General features: G+C 35.2%; 1 protein-coding gene across 2 annotated transcripts in view; it reads left to right on the top strand.

The window, feature by feature from the left end:
* Positions 1-19551, top strand: part of Ttc39b (tetratricopeptide repeat domain 39B) — a 121960-nt gene extending 102409 nt beyond the window's left edge. For both annotated transcript variants that reach the window (XM_027950629.2, XM_071600654.1), the window contains 4 exons: positions 387-495; positions 5958-6075; positions 8416-8532; positions 11827-19551. In XM_027950629.2, the coding sequence (XP_027806430.1) occupies positions 387-495; positions 5958-6075; positions 8416-8532; positions 11827-11917 (435 nt within the window). In that variant the 3' untranslated portion in view covers positions 11918-19551. The remainder of the gene's footprint in view (positions 1-386; positions 496-5957; positions 6076-8415; positions 8533-11826) is intronic.
* Positions 19552-20976: the final 1425 nt, after the last annotated feature.

The following is a 20976-nucleotide window of genomic DNA, read 5'->3' as shown; positions in this document are numbered from 1 at the left end:
TCCCTTTAAAGTAACAATAAAAATTATATTAAACAGAACTGTTCATAGTGTCATTTAAAAATGTTTTATTTACTTATATTTATATTCTAAAAAATGAATACTTATGGTTACTTAATATTTATTGAACAAAGAAGTTATTTTTTCAGTAAAATCATAATGTATATATACTGAATTACTTCCCAGTACAAAGGCAAAAGATGTGTCATAAAACAAGGGGAAATTATATCACTAAATTCCAAATGAAGAAAGCTAAAGAAAATGATCCCTAAATACTGTCTTGTGATCCCTAGCAACCATGGCAAAATACATGCATGTACTTTTGAGATCATGAGGGATGTTGAATAACCTCACATAATTGGGAATGATTTTTCATTCTTCCTCATTAGGAAATGATGTATGTCTGGAATGGTTTTTCAATAGTGGGTAAAAGAAAAGACATTTCTGAAAATCTCTTGGTAACCGTTGAAATGGCTGAGGCAGCTTTACAAAATCAAAGTAAGTGTGAAGAGTAAACCTGTAGTCATCTTTCTCTGTGCTCCATTTCCGTTCTCCTGCCTTTTCCCTTGCATCTTTGTGTGCAGCTTGAGGACAGCAGCTTTTGCTGCAGGGTGGTTTTAATTAAGATGAAGGGAGGAATGACATGTTGCAACAAGGAGGAACCTTGGAAACACTGGGCTGAATGAAAGAAGCCAATCACAAAAGGCCATTTTTTATGTGATTTCATTTATATGACATGCCCAGCAGAGGCCAGTGTTTAAGACTGAAAGCAGATTAATAGTTGATAGGGATGGAGGAATTGGGGTGGGGTGTGATAGCTAAAGTGTACGGCATTTTATTGAGGAGGGGGGGTGAAAATGTTCTAAAATTGTGATAGTTGCCCAATTATATAAATGTACTAAAAACGATTGAATTATATACTTCACATGAACAAGATGTATAGCATGTAAATTGTATCAGAAAACTGTTAAAAAAAAATGAAGGGAGAAAGACAGGCATTCCAATGTAAAAGCAGCACAAAGAATGCGGGCTCTTCCTTCTGGTTTAGCTGGGACTCTTTCCAGGCCTCCTGATTGCTCTCCAGGTTGGCGTGTTTCTGGAGACTTGAGGAATTGTTGTTTTCACGTTCGGATCTTATCACCATTTGATTTTTCACTCATTACCTTTGGTGATGTTAGTGGTTTACTAAGGTTTGCCAGAGGCAGCTGGCAGAATGACAGGGGCATCAGATATGGTGTCTGTGGCCCCAGCTCTGCAGTCCTCAGACTCTGGAAAAACACCTATTTCTTTTGAAATGAGAGCACTGTTGGGCCAATGATGCCCAGAGTTTTCTTGCTCTGACATTTATAATTCTGTTTTTTTAAAAGAATTTTTTAATATTTATTTTTTAGTTTTCGGTGGACACAATATCTTTTATTTTATTTTGTATGTGGTGCTGAGGATCGAACCCAGCGCCCCGCACATGCCAGGCGAGTGCACTACCGCTTGAGCCACATCCCCAGCCCATAATTCTGTTTTTTTAAATAGAGGATTTATGTTTTGTTAGACAGTGCCATCAGTGATAGCCTCTATTGTGTTCCTTATCAATGCAAGACCACTTAGGTATTATCCCAAAATTATGGTCTTATCTTTTGGAATGTTATAACCACAGAAGTAAAATGGAAATTTTCCTGGTGATAAACCTGCTTAATGGGCATAGAAATTAAGGAATTATGTGTTTGTGGGAAGGGCTGTAACAGTTAACTCTTCCCTCCCTCCCTCCCTTCCTCCGGGATTGAATTACTTCCTCAGCCCTGTTTATTTTTTTTTTATCTTGAGACAGGGTCTCAGTAAGTTGTCCAGGCTGGTCTCAAGTTTGCAATCCTGCCTTAGCCTTCTGAGGAGCTGTGATGATAGGTGTGTGCCGCCACACCCTGTTCATTTCTCTTAGCAGGAAAAAGGTGGACACTCAAGGAGCCCTGGCTCATATTCAGTAAGCTCTCCACAGTGAGGATTGAGTTATTGAAGAGGGCTGCAGAGATGAGGACTTTTTTTTTTTTTTTGTACTTGCATCTTTGTTATGAGGCTGAACTTTTTTTTTTTTTTTTTAAAGAGAGAGTGAGAGAGAGGGAGAGAGAGAGACAATTTTAATATTTATTTTTTAGTATTTGGCGGACACAACATCTTTGTTTTGTATGTGGTGCTGAGGATTGAACCCGGGCCGCACACATGCCAGGCGAGCACGCTACCGCCTGAGCCACATCCCCAGCCCGAGGCTGAACTTTTTAATGAGATTTCTCTTTACAATTATTCTTTTAAACACATAATTAAACTTCTTAGGTATAGGTGGAAAAAGTCACCTATATTTTTGCTATGATTGTACAATTAATTTAGAATTTTTGGTATTCCATCTTGACCTTATTTTTAGAGTTACAAACATAGGTATCTAGATGTATTCTAGTCTGGAGTTTTTTTATCTTTTAATTTAATAAATAATAAATGTTTTAAGTGTTGGTAAATGGGGTTCATTGGGACATTTAGACTGCTTTCCCCATTTATAATAATTCTAGCTTTATATTTCCATCAATAGAAGAAATAAAAAAGAATGAGAGTTGAATGAAATGACTTATCTACTAAGAAGGTCAAAGTTTCAGATAAGGTAGCTATAGAGTCAGTTAGAACAAAGAGAAGAATGATGTTCTGGGGCCACAAGACCTCCCGGCCACCTTCCCCATACCAAAAGCCATCTTGGAAATATAGACCCATGGTCTTGGGGAGACTGGGGCATGGAATATCCTATCCCACTGCAGTCGCATGTAGAGCTCGTCTGTTGATGAGGAGTGTTACACTGCTTTCACCATGTTAAAGACAGCATGTTTAGAAAAGAAACAAAGGGTTCCTTTCTCTTGCCCTCTTTCACAAAAAAGTTAAAACACTTTAATCCCTTCTTGAGCTGGAGCTTAAGTAGGATAGCCAAAGTGCTGAGGTGTTCATCAAAAGGAATTCCTTTTGGATTTCTGGATTTCTAAGTACCAGGGAAATAAGCAGATGAGAAGACTTCAGAACTGGGGACAAAAGAGGAATTCAAAGTTTGTACTTTGAATATTTATAAAGTGCTGACTATAGACTTGCTGCATGCACTTTTCAGACTTTGTATGTTTTTCTAGAGTCCTAACTTTTTTTTTTAACAATTATCTTTTTAAAAACTCTATTTTTAATTGTGAGTAAAAACATATAAAATAAAATCTTAGTTCTTTTTAAGTATACATTTCAGGAGATTAAAGTGTATTCATATCATTGTGCGAACAACCTCTAGAACTTTTCCATACCTATAAAAGACCAACTGCTTATTCCTCCGTTTTTTCTATCCCAAGGCAGCAACCATTCTTCCTTCTGTTACTGAGTTTGACCACTCTCGATACCACATATAAAATGGTATCATATAAGTAGTTGTCTTTTTGTGACTGCATTATTTAATTTGTGTAATATTTTAATGTTCGTTCATGTTGTGGCATGTGCCATATTTCCTTCCTTTTGTTTATTTAGTTTTTTTTTTTTTTTTTTAATGTGGTGCTGGGAATTAAACCCAGTGCCTCAACACATGGTAGGTAAGTGCTCTATCACTGAGTCACAACCCCAGCCCAATTTCCTTCCTTTTTAAGGCAGGAATTAGCCTTAAATTAGCAATTAGCATTTCTACCTTTAATTTTGTGAGGAACTGCCTATTTTAGTCTATTTTCTGCTGCTATAAAAGAATACCAAATTGGGTGGTTCACAAAGAAAAAAAAATTTTTTTTCATAGTTCTGCAGGCTAGGAAGTTCAATATCAAGTTTCTGCCATCTGGTGAGGGGCTTCATTTTGTACCATATCATGGCAGAGGGCATCATATGGAGAGAGAGTGAGAGAGACTGACAGACAGACTGACCGACCCTCTTAAAGTTCCCACCTCCCAATACCATCACAGTGACTATTAAATTCACTGTGGGTTGTAGAGGACATTCAAACCATAGCACCAGTGTAGCGTTTTCTTTCGTGGCTGTGTCATCTTATATTCCTATCAGTGGCACATAAAGATTCCAGTTTCTCCTTATCCTCACCAACACTTCATGTTTTCTACTTTTTCTTTTCTTAGTAGTAGCCATTCTAATGGGTGTAAGGTGATCTTTACTTTTTTTTTTTTTTTAATATCTGAGGTGCTGAGGATCAAACCCAGTGCTTCACATATGCGAGGCAAGTGCTCAACCACTAAGCTATAACCCCAGCCCCAATATTTATTATTTTTAATGTGAAATAATTTCAGAAAGAAATTTTTACCTCTTTTGAGGTAGAAATTAGCATAACCTTGTATCATTTTGAAATTCAAATGAAATATATGAAAGTTCACCTTTAAAAAAATGAGATTTCAGGAACTGAGGCTGTAGCTCAGTGGCACAGCACTTGCCTAGCCTGTGTGAGGCACTGGGTTCGGTCCTTAGCACCACATAAAAATAAACAAATAAAGGCATTCTGTCCATCTACAACTTCAAAAAGAAAAAAAAAAAAGAGAGATTTCATGAGATATACTTCCATAAAAGCCATTTGGGCTTTTGAACAAACTTTGTTCAAACAGTCTGACTACTTTTTATTAATTTTCCCATTGCTTTTTTAATATATATATATTTCAACAAACATCCATGATTAGAAGCCTGGATAGATTTTTTTTTTTAAATAGGAAAAAATTGTCCTAAGTAAATAATAGGAAAGGTAATGTGTGGTGTTGGTATTGGTGGTTTTCTTAATGAATGACCTATCAGCACTTGAAAGTTAGAGGTGAATCTCAGCTGTTTTCAGCACCTAGAAACAAAGTGATCACCTTCTAGTTGGCTAAATGGCATTCTTAACCTCCCATAGACATGGAGTTTACCAACTAAAGCACCAACATGTGTCACTGATGATTTCTAAGGTTTGTACTGAAAGCATAATTTCAATATGAGGGACTCCCAGGGCCTCATTATTTCTCTTTCCTACCCCTCCCCTCTGTTGTCACAGTCTGAAATGTGTAAATTAGCAGTCTGTCTTGGAGTGACTTCTTAGTTACATATCACTTACAAACAAAAAACAAAACAAAAGAAACCTTCAAAAGTGGTAAATCTGGAGTGGGCTACCTTGTCAAATGATGTCACACACAGTATAGTTTCATTCTGTTTAATATGCATTTGACTTTAGCTGTAGAAGCAGTCATTTGCAAAAAGAAAAAAGCGGTGAAAGAAAATCCTATGCATTATCTTCAAGCATTCAGAAGTTTGTGGGGATTTTTGGTGTCTTTCATGTAATTCAGAACAGTTTTGTCTAATTTTACAACATAATTTCCCCCCAAAAGAACATAACCTGGGAGAATTGATAAGTTGTAAACATAATGATCTGGAGAGGGTGTTCTACTTCCTGAATTTTTAATGGGTGCAAGGCCATCTGCTTCTCCATATGGAAGTGCTATCCTCTCCTGCATCGAAGCCAACACAGTTAGAAGCCAAAACAACAGCTTTCTTGTTCCTCCTGGTTTTACCTTTTACAGAATTAATAAAGCTCTTTATTTAGAGTTTACATTTCCTGTGGTTGTAACTAAAGTCACAAAATTTAGAGTGTGACCACCTGAAGCAAAATTTTAAGTGGATAGAGTGAACCCCTAAATAAAATGGTGTACCAATGTTGTAAATTCAATGTTCTCTTGATTTAAAATATTTTCATGGTGGTGTTTAGTGAGGCACAACAAACGCTAAAAGCATTTTTTTTTTTTTTAATTTTTGAATGATCTGTCTGAAACCTAATAACTTTTTGGTTTCCTCTTAATTTAAAAAGTATTTTGGGGCTGGAGGTGTAGCTCAGTGATAGAACACTTGCTTAGCATATATGAGGCTCAAGTTTCGATCCTCAGCACCACCACCACCACCAAAAAAAAAAAAAAGCAGTTATTCTTTTGTTTATGATTCTTGTTTGTTTTAAGACTTTAGCGACTACTCTGTAGATGACGAGTGCTTAGTGCAGTTACTTAAAGGATGCTGCCTCAAGAACCTGCAGCGGCCCATGCAAGCCGAACTGTGTTTCAATCATGTTGTGGAAAGGTAAGAACAAACAATAAAACCAACCTGAGTGCATGTCATGTTTTCTGGGGAACTGCTGTGAGAAAAATGCAAAATACTTTAATTTCACGTCCCGTAACATGTACTTAGTGTTAACCAAGGAGAGAATCCAGCAGAGTTTTCTTTGTTCCTCACGAATAAAACTGTGGTCTAAATGAAATATGGCCTTAAGCATTTCTACTTGGTGTTTAAAAGATTACCCACAAAAACTAAATTTATGGCCTGACTAACAGATTTCTATCCAAACTCTGACTGCAATATACTGAGTCTCTGATACTCTTTTTTTTTTGTCCATTTATTTATTTTGTAGATATTTGAGAACCCAGCATGTGCCAGAGACTGTGCTGAGTCCTAGGCACTGAGAGCTGAGTAAATAGACTTGCCATCATTCTTATAATCTGGCAGGGAAGAAAGATATGTGACAAGTATCATAATTGTTTTTTTGTTTTTTTATAAAGGGCATTTATTTGCATATAATTTTTTTCAATGGCAATGATGATGAGGTCCTATTCCTACTAATCATAGAATTCAATCAAGGGTCGATGCCTGGCCCTCTTCTCTGTATTAAAATGCAAGTAACTCTAGGGATCAGACTAGTATTCATACTAAATGAGACAGGCTAAATGATATAGGAAGAGATTGGTGAGCAGTGTAGATTAGAAAGGTTGTGTGTTCTAACCACTCCTTAGATGTAATTGATTATTGCTGTGCGTAATGTGGTCCGAGTAACAATAGTCCATACCATTTTTTTTAAAATGAAAAGCATAGAAGCTGGATTTTATCCAAAATATCCCAATTTTTAAATGTTGTCTCAAATTTTTGACCCAAAAGATCACAGTGCAGACCAAAAAGATCACTGCTGTAGACTACCAGGTGACATCCTGTGCCTTTCAATCATGTACCTTTCAATCCATGGACATCTGATTCCCTTCCTCCTGATAATATTTATGAGAATGTAAGAGGACTGGTGTCTGTATAAGAAGAAAGAGACAATATTTATTTCCCAAATAAGTAATATACAGTATTTAGTAAACATGTTAAAGAACTATGCATGGAGTTCTGTTTTATTGGTGCTTTTATAAGGATCAAAAAGGATGATCAGAATGATGACCATTTGTGCTGTTTATTGAATCTCATAGTGAATTGTTTGCTTATATATTTTATTATTTTGGATTGTGAATTTACCTTCAGTTGGGCTTTATCTTCAAATTCTTATGGTGCTATATTAAGGAAGAGTTTCTCTGAAGTGATTTTGCTTTTATTTCTGCCAGGTGCCCTAAAGGCTTTTCTATCCCAAAGCCACTTTTATTAATTTCATTGCTTATAGGCTCTTGGATTATTTGGGCAATTTAAATTTGAATTGCAAGTTCATTACTCTCCCAACGAAGGTATCTTTTTTCTTCCCATCAAAAGTAAAGGTCTTGCTCCTATGAACAAAAAAATTAATAATAAAAGAGCTTTCTTGACTCTAAATGGAGTCATTTTCTTGCTCCTATGTTGGTAAGTGCGTTTCTTCCAATACGCCCTTTCTCTAGAGGAGTGCTCTTCTAGGATCCAAAACTTTAAATGGAAGTTTAAGTTCTCCCTACCTGCTTTCTGTGGGCCCAAGACCTCATCTCTTGCATGCACATTAAGAACCTGGATGGTTTGGATGGAAGCAAAATCCAGGATTCATTCAGCATCGTCCCACATACCTAGAGTCCTACTTTTTCAGTTCTAGTTCTATTTTTGGAATCTGAGATATTTTATTATGTTCCTTTGAGGTAAGCTATGCATTGGAAAGGGTATTACTCATATTTTCCCCAAAGCTTCTGGATGTTTTGTAATGATAATTTTCACAATTATGAAAACAGACTGTTGACCACTTCTTTATTGACATTCTAAAGTCTTACAAGACTTTAAAATACAAAAGGAATTGAATCATAGTTTTAAAAAAGAGATAATAATGCAGCTTTCTTATCTCTAAATGGGATAAGAGATGAACACTTTCATGTTTGAAAGGAAGATCTTGTCATTTCTGGGGTTCATCTTTATAGGTCTGTGTGCATTCATCTATAAAAAACTGTAAACCATCATCAGAAATAAATCATTGATCTTGGGGAAAAAATTATCAGTTCTGGATTTACAGTATGGAATAAATAATGTATCAAGAGCATACAATTTATTGTCATAGTTTATTTAAAGTTCCATAACTATTTAGTACAGCTTTTTTTCGGATAATAGGCTTGATGCTTCACCTATTTTTTGAGGAATGAGGAATAAGTCTTAAAATGATATGCTTTTGTTCTGTTAAGACTTAATTGATTCCATTTGCTCTTTCAGTGAAAAGCGGCTGAAGTATGACCACTACTTAGTGCCATTCACTCTGTTTGAGTTGGCATTTTTATATAAAAGCCAAGGGGAAATTGACAAGGCCATAAAATTCCTAGAAACTGCAAGGTAAGTGATGAAGGTAGCTCTTCTTTGATTGCTGTGGAGTTAGGAATGTCAACACCATTACAACTAAAATCAGCAGCAGTGGCCTCAGACACTTAAAGATTAATAAAGTCATGAAGAATTAGTAATAATATTACTTCTGCAAATTAGCAATAATATTGCTTTTGCTGGCTTATGCATTATGTTCATGCTTTTGCTGTAATTGTGCTGTTCCTCATGCCTCACCCTGTTGCTTCTTATAGATGTGATTGTAGGTATCTGTCTCAGCGATTGCTAAATTACTGTTCTCTAAATCAGAAATTGGAAGATTTTTATGTAAGTGGCCAAATAGTATTTTTGGCTCTATTGTGTAAGGTCTTCATTGAAACTACTCAGTTATATTTAAAATAGTCATAGAATATGATATGTAAATAAATGGATGTGTTCAGATTTGAATCTTGGGTCGTAATTTGATGACCAATAGATAAGGTCATTTAAGTCATAACTATCATTTCCTTGATGAGCAACTAATCACATGAAGTTCTTTGATCTCCACCATAGTAGTTCTGAAGTATTTTTTTCTTTTTATCATTTGAGCTAGACAATGACTCTTAAACTTGTGATCATGGTCCCCTTATTTAAGGCAAAACCTTATAGTCTGTTTGTCTTGAGCATTTTGTGCAATGGAGAAGGAATGCCATAACAGCTGTAGGTCACAAATAGCCTGGGGTTTGTTGGTTCATTAATTTCTTTAAATTCAGCAAATATTGACTGAATACCTACTAAGTACCAGATACTGGTAAAAGTGCTAGAGAGACCTAGCTACAAACTATATAGGCAATGTTTCTACTTCCTTAGCTGGAGGGAGATATTAGATTAAACAATCAAGTGAGAAAAATACTAATGATATTTTTTTTCCTGAAGTTTGCAATATGATACAGGGTACTCAGATATTATTTTAGATTTTATTGTTTCTGGAAGATTTCCTTGAGGAGGTGATACTGTAATTGACATTTGTATAATTAGAGCAAGTTTTGAGAAAATCAGTCACATGAAATCACCAGAAGACTGGGCAGGAAGCATTTTTGGCAGAAGCTACAGGGGAGTTAAACTAGGTCATCAGTGATGGTTTTACTGAGATGGGGAATAGTTAGAACAACAGGTTTGGGGAAAGAAACATACTTCTTTTGGGACCATAATACTTGGAGATGGCTGTTGAATTTCCCAGGTAGAGATATTGAGTTGGTAGTCAGATATGTAAGCATGGGTTTTCTGGTAATCAGAGCTAAATGTAGAGATTCCAAAGTCACCAACACAAGATGGCAATATTTAAAGCCATCGTACTTGATAAGTTCATTTTGGGAAAGTTGCAGAGCAAGGATGGAAGTCTATTGTGGTGCCTGGGATATGCCTTCATTTTAGAGATGAACCAATAAAATTAAGAAGATTAAGATTTTAATATGAGTTAGAAAGACATCTAGGAAACCCAAGTGCTTGAAAAAAAAAATAAGAATAGTCAATTCATGAGAGCAGCTGCTGAGAGGTCAGCAACATAAGACCAAAGAAGGCCTGTCGAACTTGGCAGCATGATCATTAGTGACCTTGACAAGTGAGGTGAAAATGAAACAGAGTCGGGCTGGGGCTGGAGCTCAGTGGTAGAGCACTCACCTAGCACATGCAAGGCCCTGGGTTTGTTCCTCAGCACCACATAAAAATAAATAAATAAAATAAAGATATTGTGTCCAACTACAACTAAAAAATAAATATTAAAAAAAGAGAAAGAAACAGTTAGCTATTGGAGGCAAGGATTTTCAATGTTTGCAAGCATTTTCTAAAAATATTTAGAGCACAGTGATAGGGCGAAGACCAGGACATAGGGTAGCCAACAAGGACTTCTGTTTAAAAAAGAAAAAAAAAAAAAAAGGTTTATGTGAAAACAAGTCACTTTTAATCTGTTGAGCTGGAAATGTTGCTCAGATGTGGCATGAGGCCATGGGTTTCATCCCTAGTACTGCTTTTCTCCCCCATCCCCGAAACCCGCCCCCCATTGTTGAGAGTATGATTAGACCCAAAAACTGTTGTTTTAAATATTTATTGTTTGGATATATTTACTACTATGTAGTGTATAGTAAAACAATTTTATAATGATGACAGTGGAAGACAAGAAAGTCCAGGAGTCCAGACTACACCTCACCTCTAAAAAGCAACCAAAAGCTACCACTAATGTCATACAGTACTGATGATAACATGTTCCCTAGTAATTTTAAGACTTTCAATTAATTTCAGTTTCCTTTATGTAGTAGGAGCTTTGCAAAGTTGCCAAAAGTGGTGGCCAGACATTTAGGAATATAGTCAGGTACATCCTTTGATACACTCTGTTAAGATGTTGATTTTAGTTTATAAATAATACATTTTATTAACCCTTAGCAAAGTTACCACCAAGCAGCCCTTAGATGTGTATGAAGTGAAAAGCTATAGAAATAAGTGCTATAGAAATAAGGCAACGTATAAAAGTAGGAGACTAAAGTTGAAGTTATTCCATTTTGTTGTTTCTTAACAGTTGTAGCAAAGGGAGGTTAACAAGAATGATCTCAGTCAAGTCTTAAAGTAATCTGCATTTTGATGGCCCTTCTGACATTGGTCTGATTATTATTTATTTTTTTAAAAATTGTTTTTTTGAGAGAGAGAGAATTTTTTAATATTTATTTTTTAGTTTTTGGCGGACACATCTTTGTTTGTATGTGGTGCTGAGGATCGAACCTGGGCTGCACGCATGCCAGGCGAGCGCACTACCGCTTGAGCCACATCCCCAGCCCCCTGATTATTATTTAATTATTGGACAAATCATTGATATTTGCTCATTAGAATTAGAATAAGTAATTTTGGTAGTACTAAGGAATACTGCTGTCTTTTTTTGCAGGTCTTTCTTTCTAGTGGTTGATGATGTTTACCATGTTTATATGAGCCTACCTTCACATTTTCCAAATTAAAAAAAGGAAGTCAAACTATTTAGGAATAGTTCACCAAATTTGTTAGGTCCTCCTCAAAACCTTCTTGCTGGGTTTGTGAATGGTTTGGTAATTAAGTAGAATTTTGCTACTGAAAATATGACTTTAAATCACCACCAGGAAGCTTCTGCAAAAACAGACTTGCTATCCCCACCCCTACCTCCAGGCAGAATCTGCATTTTGCTGTGATGCAGGGTTTCGCATATTAAAGTTTGAAAGTAAATAGCATATTGGGGAGTGAGATACAAAGAATTTGTATCCTTTGGAATACAAAAAAATTTTGACTGTATAATTTTATTGTTATCTTCAGAAACAACTACAAAGATTACTCCTTGGAGTCCAGACTACATTTCAGAATTCAGGCAGCTCTTCACCTCTGGAAAAAACCCTCCTCGGAATGATCAGGACCCAGATGATGGAATTCCCCCCAAATAGCATCGGCATCTGCTGTAGATTAGACCTTGTTTTAAAGTGAGAAAGTGATCTTGTGAATAAGAGATGGAAAATTTATTTTATTGTCAATATTTTCTATCATCTGAATGGTTTACTGTTGGTCTCCATAAAAATGTTTTTATTTTTCTTCCTGTGGATTAACATTCAATAATAGCTAGAAAATTCTTATACTTTGCGTCTCCAAAAAGAATTTCACATTAGGTTTTAATTGGGGGGTGAAGAGTCTTTTTTAGAGACTCATAGGTACAATAAAGACTAATTAGATTATTTATTTTTTTAATGTGGAAATTAATATTGTTTAGCAAATAACTTACAAGTTGAACCGTTTTTAGATTTGTTGTTGTCAGTTAAGCTTAGAGATATTTTGTTGCCTAGTATTTAAATCTCAGAGGAGAAATATATATTGCATTAGATAATTTAATGAACTTCTGAAGACCGAAAAAGACAGGCAGAGAGCATAAACTTGGATGGGATAATTACTTCGTGTTTTAAAGAGACTTGTACCTATAAAAGATCATGAAACTCCAAGTTATTGGGGTTTTACTCCTCTTATTGGTTAAAAGTTGAGAGACTATGCTGGTTTTGAATGTACTTAAGTCTATCATAAAAACAAAATTTTTAAAGCTTGTGTATATAAAGGAAAGGAAAAGTCATATTTTAGAAATTATCCTTAACCTTAGTGATAAAGCCTAAAATCTAAACATTGATTATTTTTCTTATAGGAAGCAAAGTTCTTGCAGCTTTAAATGATATATGAAAATCAATAATTTTTACACTTACAATGATAAGATCTCATTTTCTAATCTCTCTAGCACTGTGATGGTTCCTTATAAATATTTGGACTGTGCTTAATCCTTTAGTTGAGAAATAGGATCAAGTCAGGGAGTAGGCAAAATGCTGTAATCCTGGCTCTGCGATTGAAGAGCAGTTCAACAGTTGACCTTTAGGAAGTCCCTGCTCCCTATGCATCACCATGGTTTCTTCATCTATGATATGGAAAAAGGAACAGATGACTTAAAGGTCTCTTTCAGCTTTATAACTGTGTGACAGTGTATTAGGTATTTATTTTCGGCAGATGTTAAATGTTTTCATCCAAACCATTCCCACCTACAGCATGTTTTATTTTTCAGTCATCACCATTCCTTGCCCATATTGTATGTGTTGTGGCTAAGGACCAGCTTTCATCTAGAATGAAGAAAAGCAGTTCATGAATCTATGAGTCTGGGGTTTCGTTCCATTTCTTTTTTGAAGAAGGGAGCTTGTCTTGGGAACCTCTTCATTTTCACAGAAAGAGTCTCAGATTGGGAGTCCTTCTCTGTTGGTTAATCGTGCCATGATATTGGAGAAAGTGGCTTATACTTTCTGGGACTCAGTTTTCCCAGTGGGAATAGCAAAGTAGTACTTGGTGCTCTTGAGGACTTAATTAGATATTGCTTATGGAGGCATTTTGTAAACCCTGAAATGCTATATGAATATGAGTTGTTGTAATAATTATGGTTTTTAATGCACTGATTACAGTATAAACAAAAATACTGGCTGAGTCTATGGTCTCTGCTATAAAATGAAAGAAGTGTGGAAATTTGAAAAACATTAAATTTATTCATGCATTTAGCACTGATAGTAGCCCATATAATGAATTTCTTCCTTGCTCTCCCCTGTTACAGGACTCTTTCCCTAGCAGGAATTTGGTGATGTTTTCTTTAAGGTGCAAATTCTTGACCAATGAAGATGTCTTTCCAATGGAAGATAATTAATACAAGTCAAGTCAGAATACTGCCTCTTTAGATAGTATGGTGGCAGATATCAATATGTGCTATCAATATAAATTACATAATTACTTAAGGTACAGACTGAAAAGGAAATAAATCAACTCATTATTTACTATAATTAGTAGTAAAAAACATGTTCACTAATTATTTTACTTTGGAAAAAGTTTATAAATTCTTTAGGAGAGCTTTGGCAGCAATATACTCTGATTTTTGTGAGAAGCTGCAAGTCAATAAAAAATATTCTTCTGGTATAAAATGAAGAAATCTTAATCTAACAGTGGCTATTTTAATTGTAGCTACATTATCAAATACAAAAGAAATTCATCTGTCCCATTTAAAATTTTCCTTCTTTTTCTATTTTCTGTCTAGTGCATTTGTAAGTAAGTACTATAATAGCATTAGTTCTGCTATATTTGTTTTCTCTCATGCCTAAGATATTGTGCTGGCACCAATTTCTTGACGTCAGCTGATATTGTATTTTTGGAGTTATTTTGTAATTCAGGGTGTTATATGAAGTGACATTGCTTAATCTTTTGAGAGGCATGTATGACGACGTTGAATTTCTGATGTGTCTGACATTGTAATTTATGTAATACCTCATAAAATTGCCTTTTTTCTCCTTTTTAATGGAGAGGCATTGTTCTGAGTGGTGAATTGGAAATTTTTAAAATTTGTTCTAATTAGTTATACATGACAGTAGAATGCATTCTGACACATCATACATAAATGGACTATACCTTCTTATTTTTTTCATTGTACATGATGTAGAATCACACCAGTCACGTAGTCATATATGCACATAGAGTAATAATGTCCAATTCATTCTACTATTCTGCCTACCCCCAATGCTCCCTTCCCTCCCCTCCCCTCACTACCCTCTGCCTAATCCAAAGTACCTCTATTTTTCCCAAGATCCTCTCCCCTTATCGTGAATTAGCATCTGCATATCAGAGAAAACATTCTGCCTTTGGTTTTGGGGGATTGGCTTATTTTGATTAGCATGATATTCTCTGGTGCCATCCATTTACCAGCAAATGCCATCATTTCTTTTTCTTTTTTTTTTTTGTTTTTGGTACTGGGGATTGAACTCAGGGGTACTCAACTACTGAGCCACATCCCCAGCCCTATTTTGCATTTTATTTAGAGACAGAGTCTCACTGAATTGCTTAGTGCCTCACTTTTGCTCAGGCTGGCTTTGAACTCAAGATATTCCTGCCACAGCCTCCCAGCCACTGGGATTGCAGGCATGCATCACCACTCCCGGCTTAATGTCATCATTTCATTCTTCTTCGTTAAGGCTGAGTAATATTCCATTGTGATATGTACTACATTTTCTTTATCCATTTATCTGTTGAAGGGCATCTAGGTTGGTTATTGTGAGTTGATCTGCTTTAAACATTGACATGGCTATGTCACTCTAGTATGCTGATTTTAAGTCTTTTTTTTTTTGTAATATTTATTTATTTATTTTGATTTTAAGTCTTTTGGATATAAACCAAGGAATGGGATAGCTGGGTCAAGTGGTGGTTCATTCCAAGTTTTCTGAGGAATCTCCATACCGCTTTCCATATGGTTCCAACCAAGTTGAAGTTCCACCAGCAATATATGAGTGTACCTTTTCCCCCACATCCTCACCAACATTTATTGTTGCTTGTATCCTTGATAATTGCCATTCTGACTAGAGTGAGATGCATTGTATATTTAAGTAAATTTTTTGTTTCATTGGATTGGTGACAAGGCACCATTTCCATTTGGCATTTAATGATAGATTATGTTGGCTCTTGACATTTTCTATACCCAGAGATATAAGTAGATCCCAAGTTGTTTAGAAGAAAAAGTTCATTGATTTTTCCTTCAGAGGGCAGAGATGAGACAAAGTGGATAGAAGCTGTAAGGAGGTGAATTCTAGATTAATCAGTGTTAAGAAATATTTTTAATCATTAGAATGTTCCAACAGTCTTAGTCTAACTAGCTCTTTGGCATTGGGGTGAGTTTAGTAGTGCTATATGACTATCATTCCTACCTGGCATCAGTGCTTGGGCTAGTTGAATTTGAGGTCACTATGAGTCTTTGATCAGGGTTTCAAATCAGAGAGGTTTTGGGCATAAAGAAGAAAATGCCCCTTTAAATAAAAGTGAATGTTTCTTCTTTCAAAGGTCCTTACATTGTGATAGGCACCAACAGTATCTGCTATTGGTACTCATTATGATTCTATTTCTGTCCCTTCAAAACTATTGAAGCTATTGATCTTTGTGAATAGAGGTATTTCCCCCCTTCAATGATAAAAGCAGTAATTAAAATATGGTCTTTATGACCAACTGGAAATTTTTCTGTAAATGATAAATAATTAAATTAATTAATTTTTTACTCTTTTTCTTTCTAGTGGGACTATCCATTTCATAAATCTTAAATATATTTAGTTAAAACAAATTAATGAAGACTCCTAGCAATAATTTTTGAAACCCTAAGATTTTACTTTTCATTGGCCCTGGAATGGATCTGGGGACATTATCTTATCCTTTCCAGCTTTTCAACTGTAGTGGTTATCCTTTCATACTGTTTTGTCTGGTATAATCTCCACTTGCCACCTTGTGGCCATTTAGCCGTTGAAATGTCCAGGCTACACAGGATTATGCTGATTGTCACAGGGGCCTTCCTTCATACATGCTGCAGTTTTGTCTAAAGAATCCCAGGATCCTGCTTCCTGGCATTCTGGCTTTTGCTTGCTGTCTACTGTGACCACTTAGTCGCCACAGTTGCATCAGGAATTGTGTTGCAAATATCTGTGAGTTCACTTCTTCTGTTGAAGTGCCCTTAAACCTTCATTTCACTGTGTTTGTTCTTCAGATGTTCCAGGTCATTGGCATGTTTGAACGTTAGTCTCACCCCTTCTGACCCCTGCTGAGCTTGTATACAAATTAAAAGTTCTTATTTTTTTAAGGTTACTGTTTTAATATGATTTTATAGACATTCCTTGATTTTCCACAAAGTGCGGCTGTTAGAATTATAGGAGAGTGAGTGACTGTCACCATTGAAATGTTAGTAGATTTCATGTGTAAAATAACTTATAAGAGCATTATTCTGAAAAATTTAGTGAACTCTTTTTAATCCCTTAATTAGTGTTTCAACATTGACTCTCTCAAGTAGCCCAATCTTACTCTTTCAAGTTTTTAGATGCAAGTTAACCACTTAGAATAATTTGGCAGATTGAAATTTAAAGTTATATATAAATGCCTTTTGCCGCCTATTATTATTTTGAATGTATATGATACTTAAGCAATATGCATGACATATTTTTAATCTCTAGACATTTCTTGATTATATAAGTCTATTGATTGCTAGACAAAACAACTTACAGTATATAGACAATGTTTATACTGTCAGGAGTGCAGGGTTTTCTCTAAATTGTTCTTTCTCCCCAATTATTTACATTTTTTTTTTTTTTTAAGTATAGGAGTTTGTTCTATAACCCTTTTGCTGCTTCCCTTGTTGGTGGTTTTGTCTTTTGTGCATTTACTGTTGGATTTAGTAACTTTAGAATGTTAAGCTTGAAATATAATGAAAGACATCAGAATTTATCATATCATTTGGGTTGAGCAATTTTGTCTGATCTTGACAGACTCCCTTCCTACAAGGGAATTGTTGAAATCCATTCCAGTCTGTTTGTAAAACTTCATCACTATAGAAAGAAATGTAAGAACAATTCCGTATATTGGGATAGTTGAGCAGGTTCTTGGCTGAGCCATTCAGAAGGCTATGTGGATCTAGCTTCAAGGAAGTCCAAGCCCCATTCCCTCCTGTCTTCAGTGTACCTGTGACATGTGTTAACATACTAATAATACTGTAACAGGACTTTGCATGGGAAAAAAATCAAAGCAGCTGCCTCACTGTATTTAATAAAGAATGCCTAGGATGCCTGCCAATTGGATATTTTAATAGGAAAAGTCAAGGTCTGTGCATACCAAACTTCAATAAGTAAAACTTGTTGAACATACAATATACTTTGTGTTGCTAATGCAGTAGTTCTTAGAAATGTATAATTTTAAATGATGAGTTTAAGGGATGCTGGCATATCCCATTGGGAACATTTGTTTTATCGCTGCTTAACATTTTCTAGCATATTGGGTTTAATTATGGTAGTCTGTTGGGTATCATTTGTGGGGAAAATAAAGGTGTTAATGTCAGTGTAACAGAACTGATAGCAAGAGAAATCGAATAAATGAGTACATTAAAGAATATTACTTATTTCATTTTTAAAGGAATTACATTATTTTGAAATTTGAAGGTATTCTCAACTTGAAGGTACAACCTGTCTGCTTTGGAAATTATGCAAATATTTTAATTCATTCTTTAATGGAGCCAAATGTGCAGGAAGCAATTTTGGAGATAATAAATGAGTTTAAATAATTTATATTAATTCGCTTTTTTTCCTGAAGCAATTCATTCTTCATAGTAGACAGTTGCTTTTTGTGTAAGGAAAAAATGTACACATTTTGAATCTTAGGCTGTTAGATTTAATGGCTTAAGAAAACAGCATTGTTGGGTTCTGTTTAACTGAAATTTACAGAGGGAGGGCATATGTGTTTGACTATGTGCTGTCCAGAAAAACTGTTTAATTCTCAACAATATGTTGTTTTCTTATACTGTGTCATACAAATTCTATAAGTAAGTAGTTTATTTATTATCATTTTTTTTTCTTTGATGATTGTTGGTATCTAAACACCTAAAAGAGTACTGACTCATGTATATATTGGTGTTTTAAAATATTTATTTGCAAATGTTCATAGAACACTTAATTTTTTTGATGCAGGTTGCTAAATTATATTTAAAAGCAAATATATATATATATTTAATAAGTGAGAAGTATTATTTTCTTACTGAAATTTATTTTCCAAGGCAAATTTATTTTATACTGTTTCATTTGGGAAACTTTGCTTTCTCTCAAAACAGAAAATAAACCTGTCTTGTAGTCTGGCTACCTAGAAGCCCCTAATGTTAACTTGTACATGTAGGAGGCTTTTGAAATTATTTAATAACATTATTTTTACTTTTGTTTGAATTTTAAAAAAAGTTGAAAGCCATAGCATTTTGTAAGCCAGTTTGGAGTTTCCTGTTGAATAATCAGAGCTACGTATATGAACTTTATAGTTCAATTTTCTTAGTAAAAATTTTCAGTATCTTACCTTTTTCTTCACCACATTTGAGCTTAATCTCCTGCCTTTCACATTCTCAGCAGTCACAGTTTTACAAAACAAAATGTTTTTAGAAATTGAAGATGTAAGAGTCTGTGTGAGATGAATGTGTCAGTAATATCCTTCTGCTGTTCAACTAGGCACTGGTACCTGAAAGTGAAATAGATTGAAGCTGTAAAAGCATTTTATCAATACAAATCAAGAAGAAACTGTGAACTTCTTATAATTTTAATATAAAAGCTGTGTTCCCAATGAGTATTCTCTTGTTGATTGTGTTAATGTTTTGTCTGCAATTTGTAAGTTTAATGCTGATATTTGATCTAAATTTTCAACATGAAGACAGCATTTCCTGTAGGCTATTTTTTTTTAACCATTCAAACATTTTTGGAAAACAGATGTCATCTTAGAAATTGCATTTTTAAGTGCAAATAAATCATCCCAAATTGCAAGTCAACATGTTTTATTTTTCATTCCTTAGTATTACAGAATATTCTGCATTATTAAATACATGTTTAAGTTGCCAGGTTTTGTTTTTCAGAATTCTGTATTTTCATATTGCTATAACTAGTTTACCTACAACATGCAATTGAATTGTTCCTTAAATAAATGACACTTGATGCATCTGCAGTTTTCTTTTAGTTGGTGTATATATAAAAACTGTACAACATATGTTTCACTGGTCTTTAATTTTCACATGATATAGACTTAAGTTTTTGTTTCTTGACAAGATTCTCTTCCCCACACCCCTATTCTTGACAGTTGTGAAAGCTCTACCTTGTGCCAAATCTTAGCTGAGCCCTAGGCATGAAGAGATAAGTGGGATGGTACAGTTGTCTTGAGGGGAGGACTACCTTCTCTTTTATCTTTTTATAATCTATTTAATAAGCCAGAGATTTAAATTAGCTGCTAAAATGAACGATTTAAGGAGTCTTCAGCATTCTCTATAGCATAGTGGGTAAAAGTCCTACTCTCTGGGAATTAGGAAATCTGTCTTTAAGCCTGAACTTGGCTATATGAGACATGCAATCTCCATCTTGAATCACTTAATTTCTCTGAACTTTGCCTAACCCCTCTGTGAAATGGGAACAATTTTACTACCTCATTCAGCTCCAAGAGGATCAGAAGAAGAGGCAAGTGAGAATCACAATGGGCTAATCTAATATAAAATACTCTTGTCCACCCCACAAACCCTTGGCTAAATCTCAGTCACCCTGCTTTACCTAATGACAAAAGAAACAGAGAAATGTAGTCTACTTGTGGTCTCAGGACTTTGTGTGCAGGAGAGAGAATGAACCAGATATTTGGTGGCTAGAAAGGCAGTCCTTAATGTTGTTCATCATGAATTTCTGGTGCTTCTCCTTTCAGACACATGTCAGGGTCGTACTTTCCTGCCCGGCTGGAAGTGGGTATGGTGCAAAACTTCCCTGTCACTGTCATATCCACATTAAGGCTGGAGTGTGTCACCTCCTTTCCTACTTGTCATCCTTTATTCTTCTGTATGAAGAGCTTGTTAGATTTGCAAATAACATTAGTTACAACTCTTTGGTTTGAAAGGGAAGAAATGAACTGAATTTAGCTTAAAAACAAAACTTGCAAGACATATCCAGGGACAAGAATGAGGAGACCCTTAGGAAGTCTGTATATTCAGAATGGAAAAGGTTTTGAGACCTGGGGAACAATTCTCCTGTCTCTCTCTTACAGTTCCTTCCTTCTGCTAATGGTTCATAGTAACAAAGGCTCTTTAATTTTTTTTTTTTTTTTAATCATGCTCTATCACTATTTCAGGCCAGTAAAAAATTAACTCCACATTGTTCTCATTCAGGCCCCTGGACTGCCAGAGTATTCTCTATCTGGAATGAGAGGAGGAAAGGAGTATTGTGTATATGACTTGCGTCTTAACCAACAGACTTCCTGGCCAGACACAGTGGCGCACTTCTGTAATCCCAGCAGGTCAGGAGACTGAGGCAGGAGGATCATGAGTTCAAAGCCTACCCCAGCTAAAGTGAGGCACTGAGTTGCTCAGTCTCTAAATAAATACAAAATAGA

Source organism: Marmota flaviventris, chromosome 13, assembly GCF_047511675.1.
Source record: "Marmota flaviventris isolate mMarFla1 chromosome 13, mMarFla1.hap1, whole genome shotgun sequence".
Taxonomy (NCBI): domain Eukaryota; kingdom Metazoa; phylum Chordata; class Mammalia; order Rodentia; family Sciuridae; genus Marmota; species Marmota flaviventris.
The sequence above is the reverse complement of the archived record's forward strand: the minus strand, read 5'-3'. Positions and strand labels throughout refer to the sequence as shown.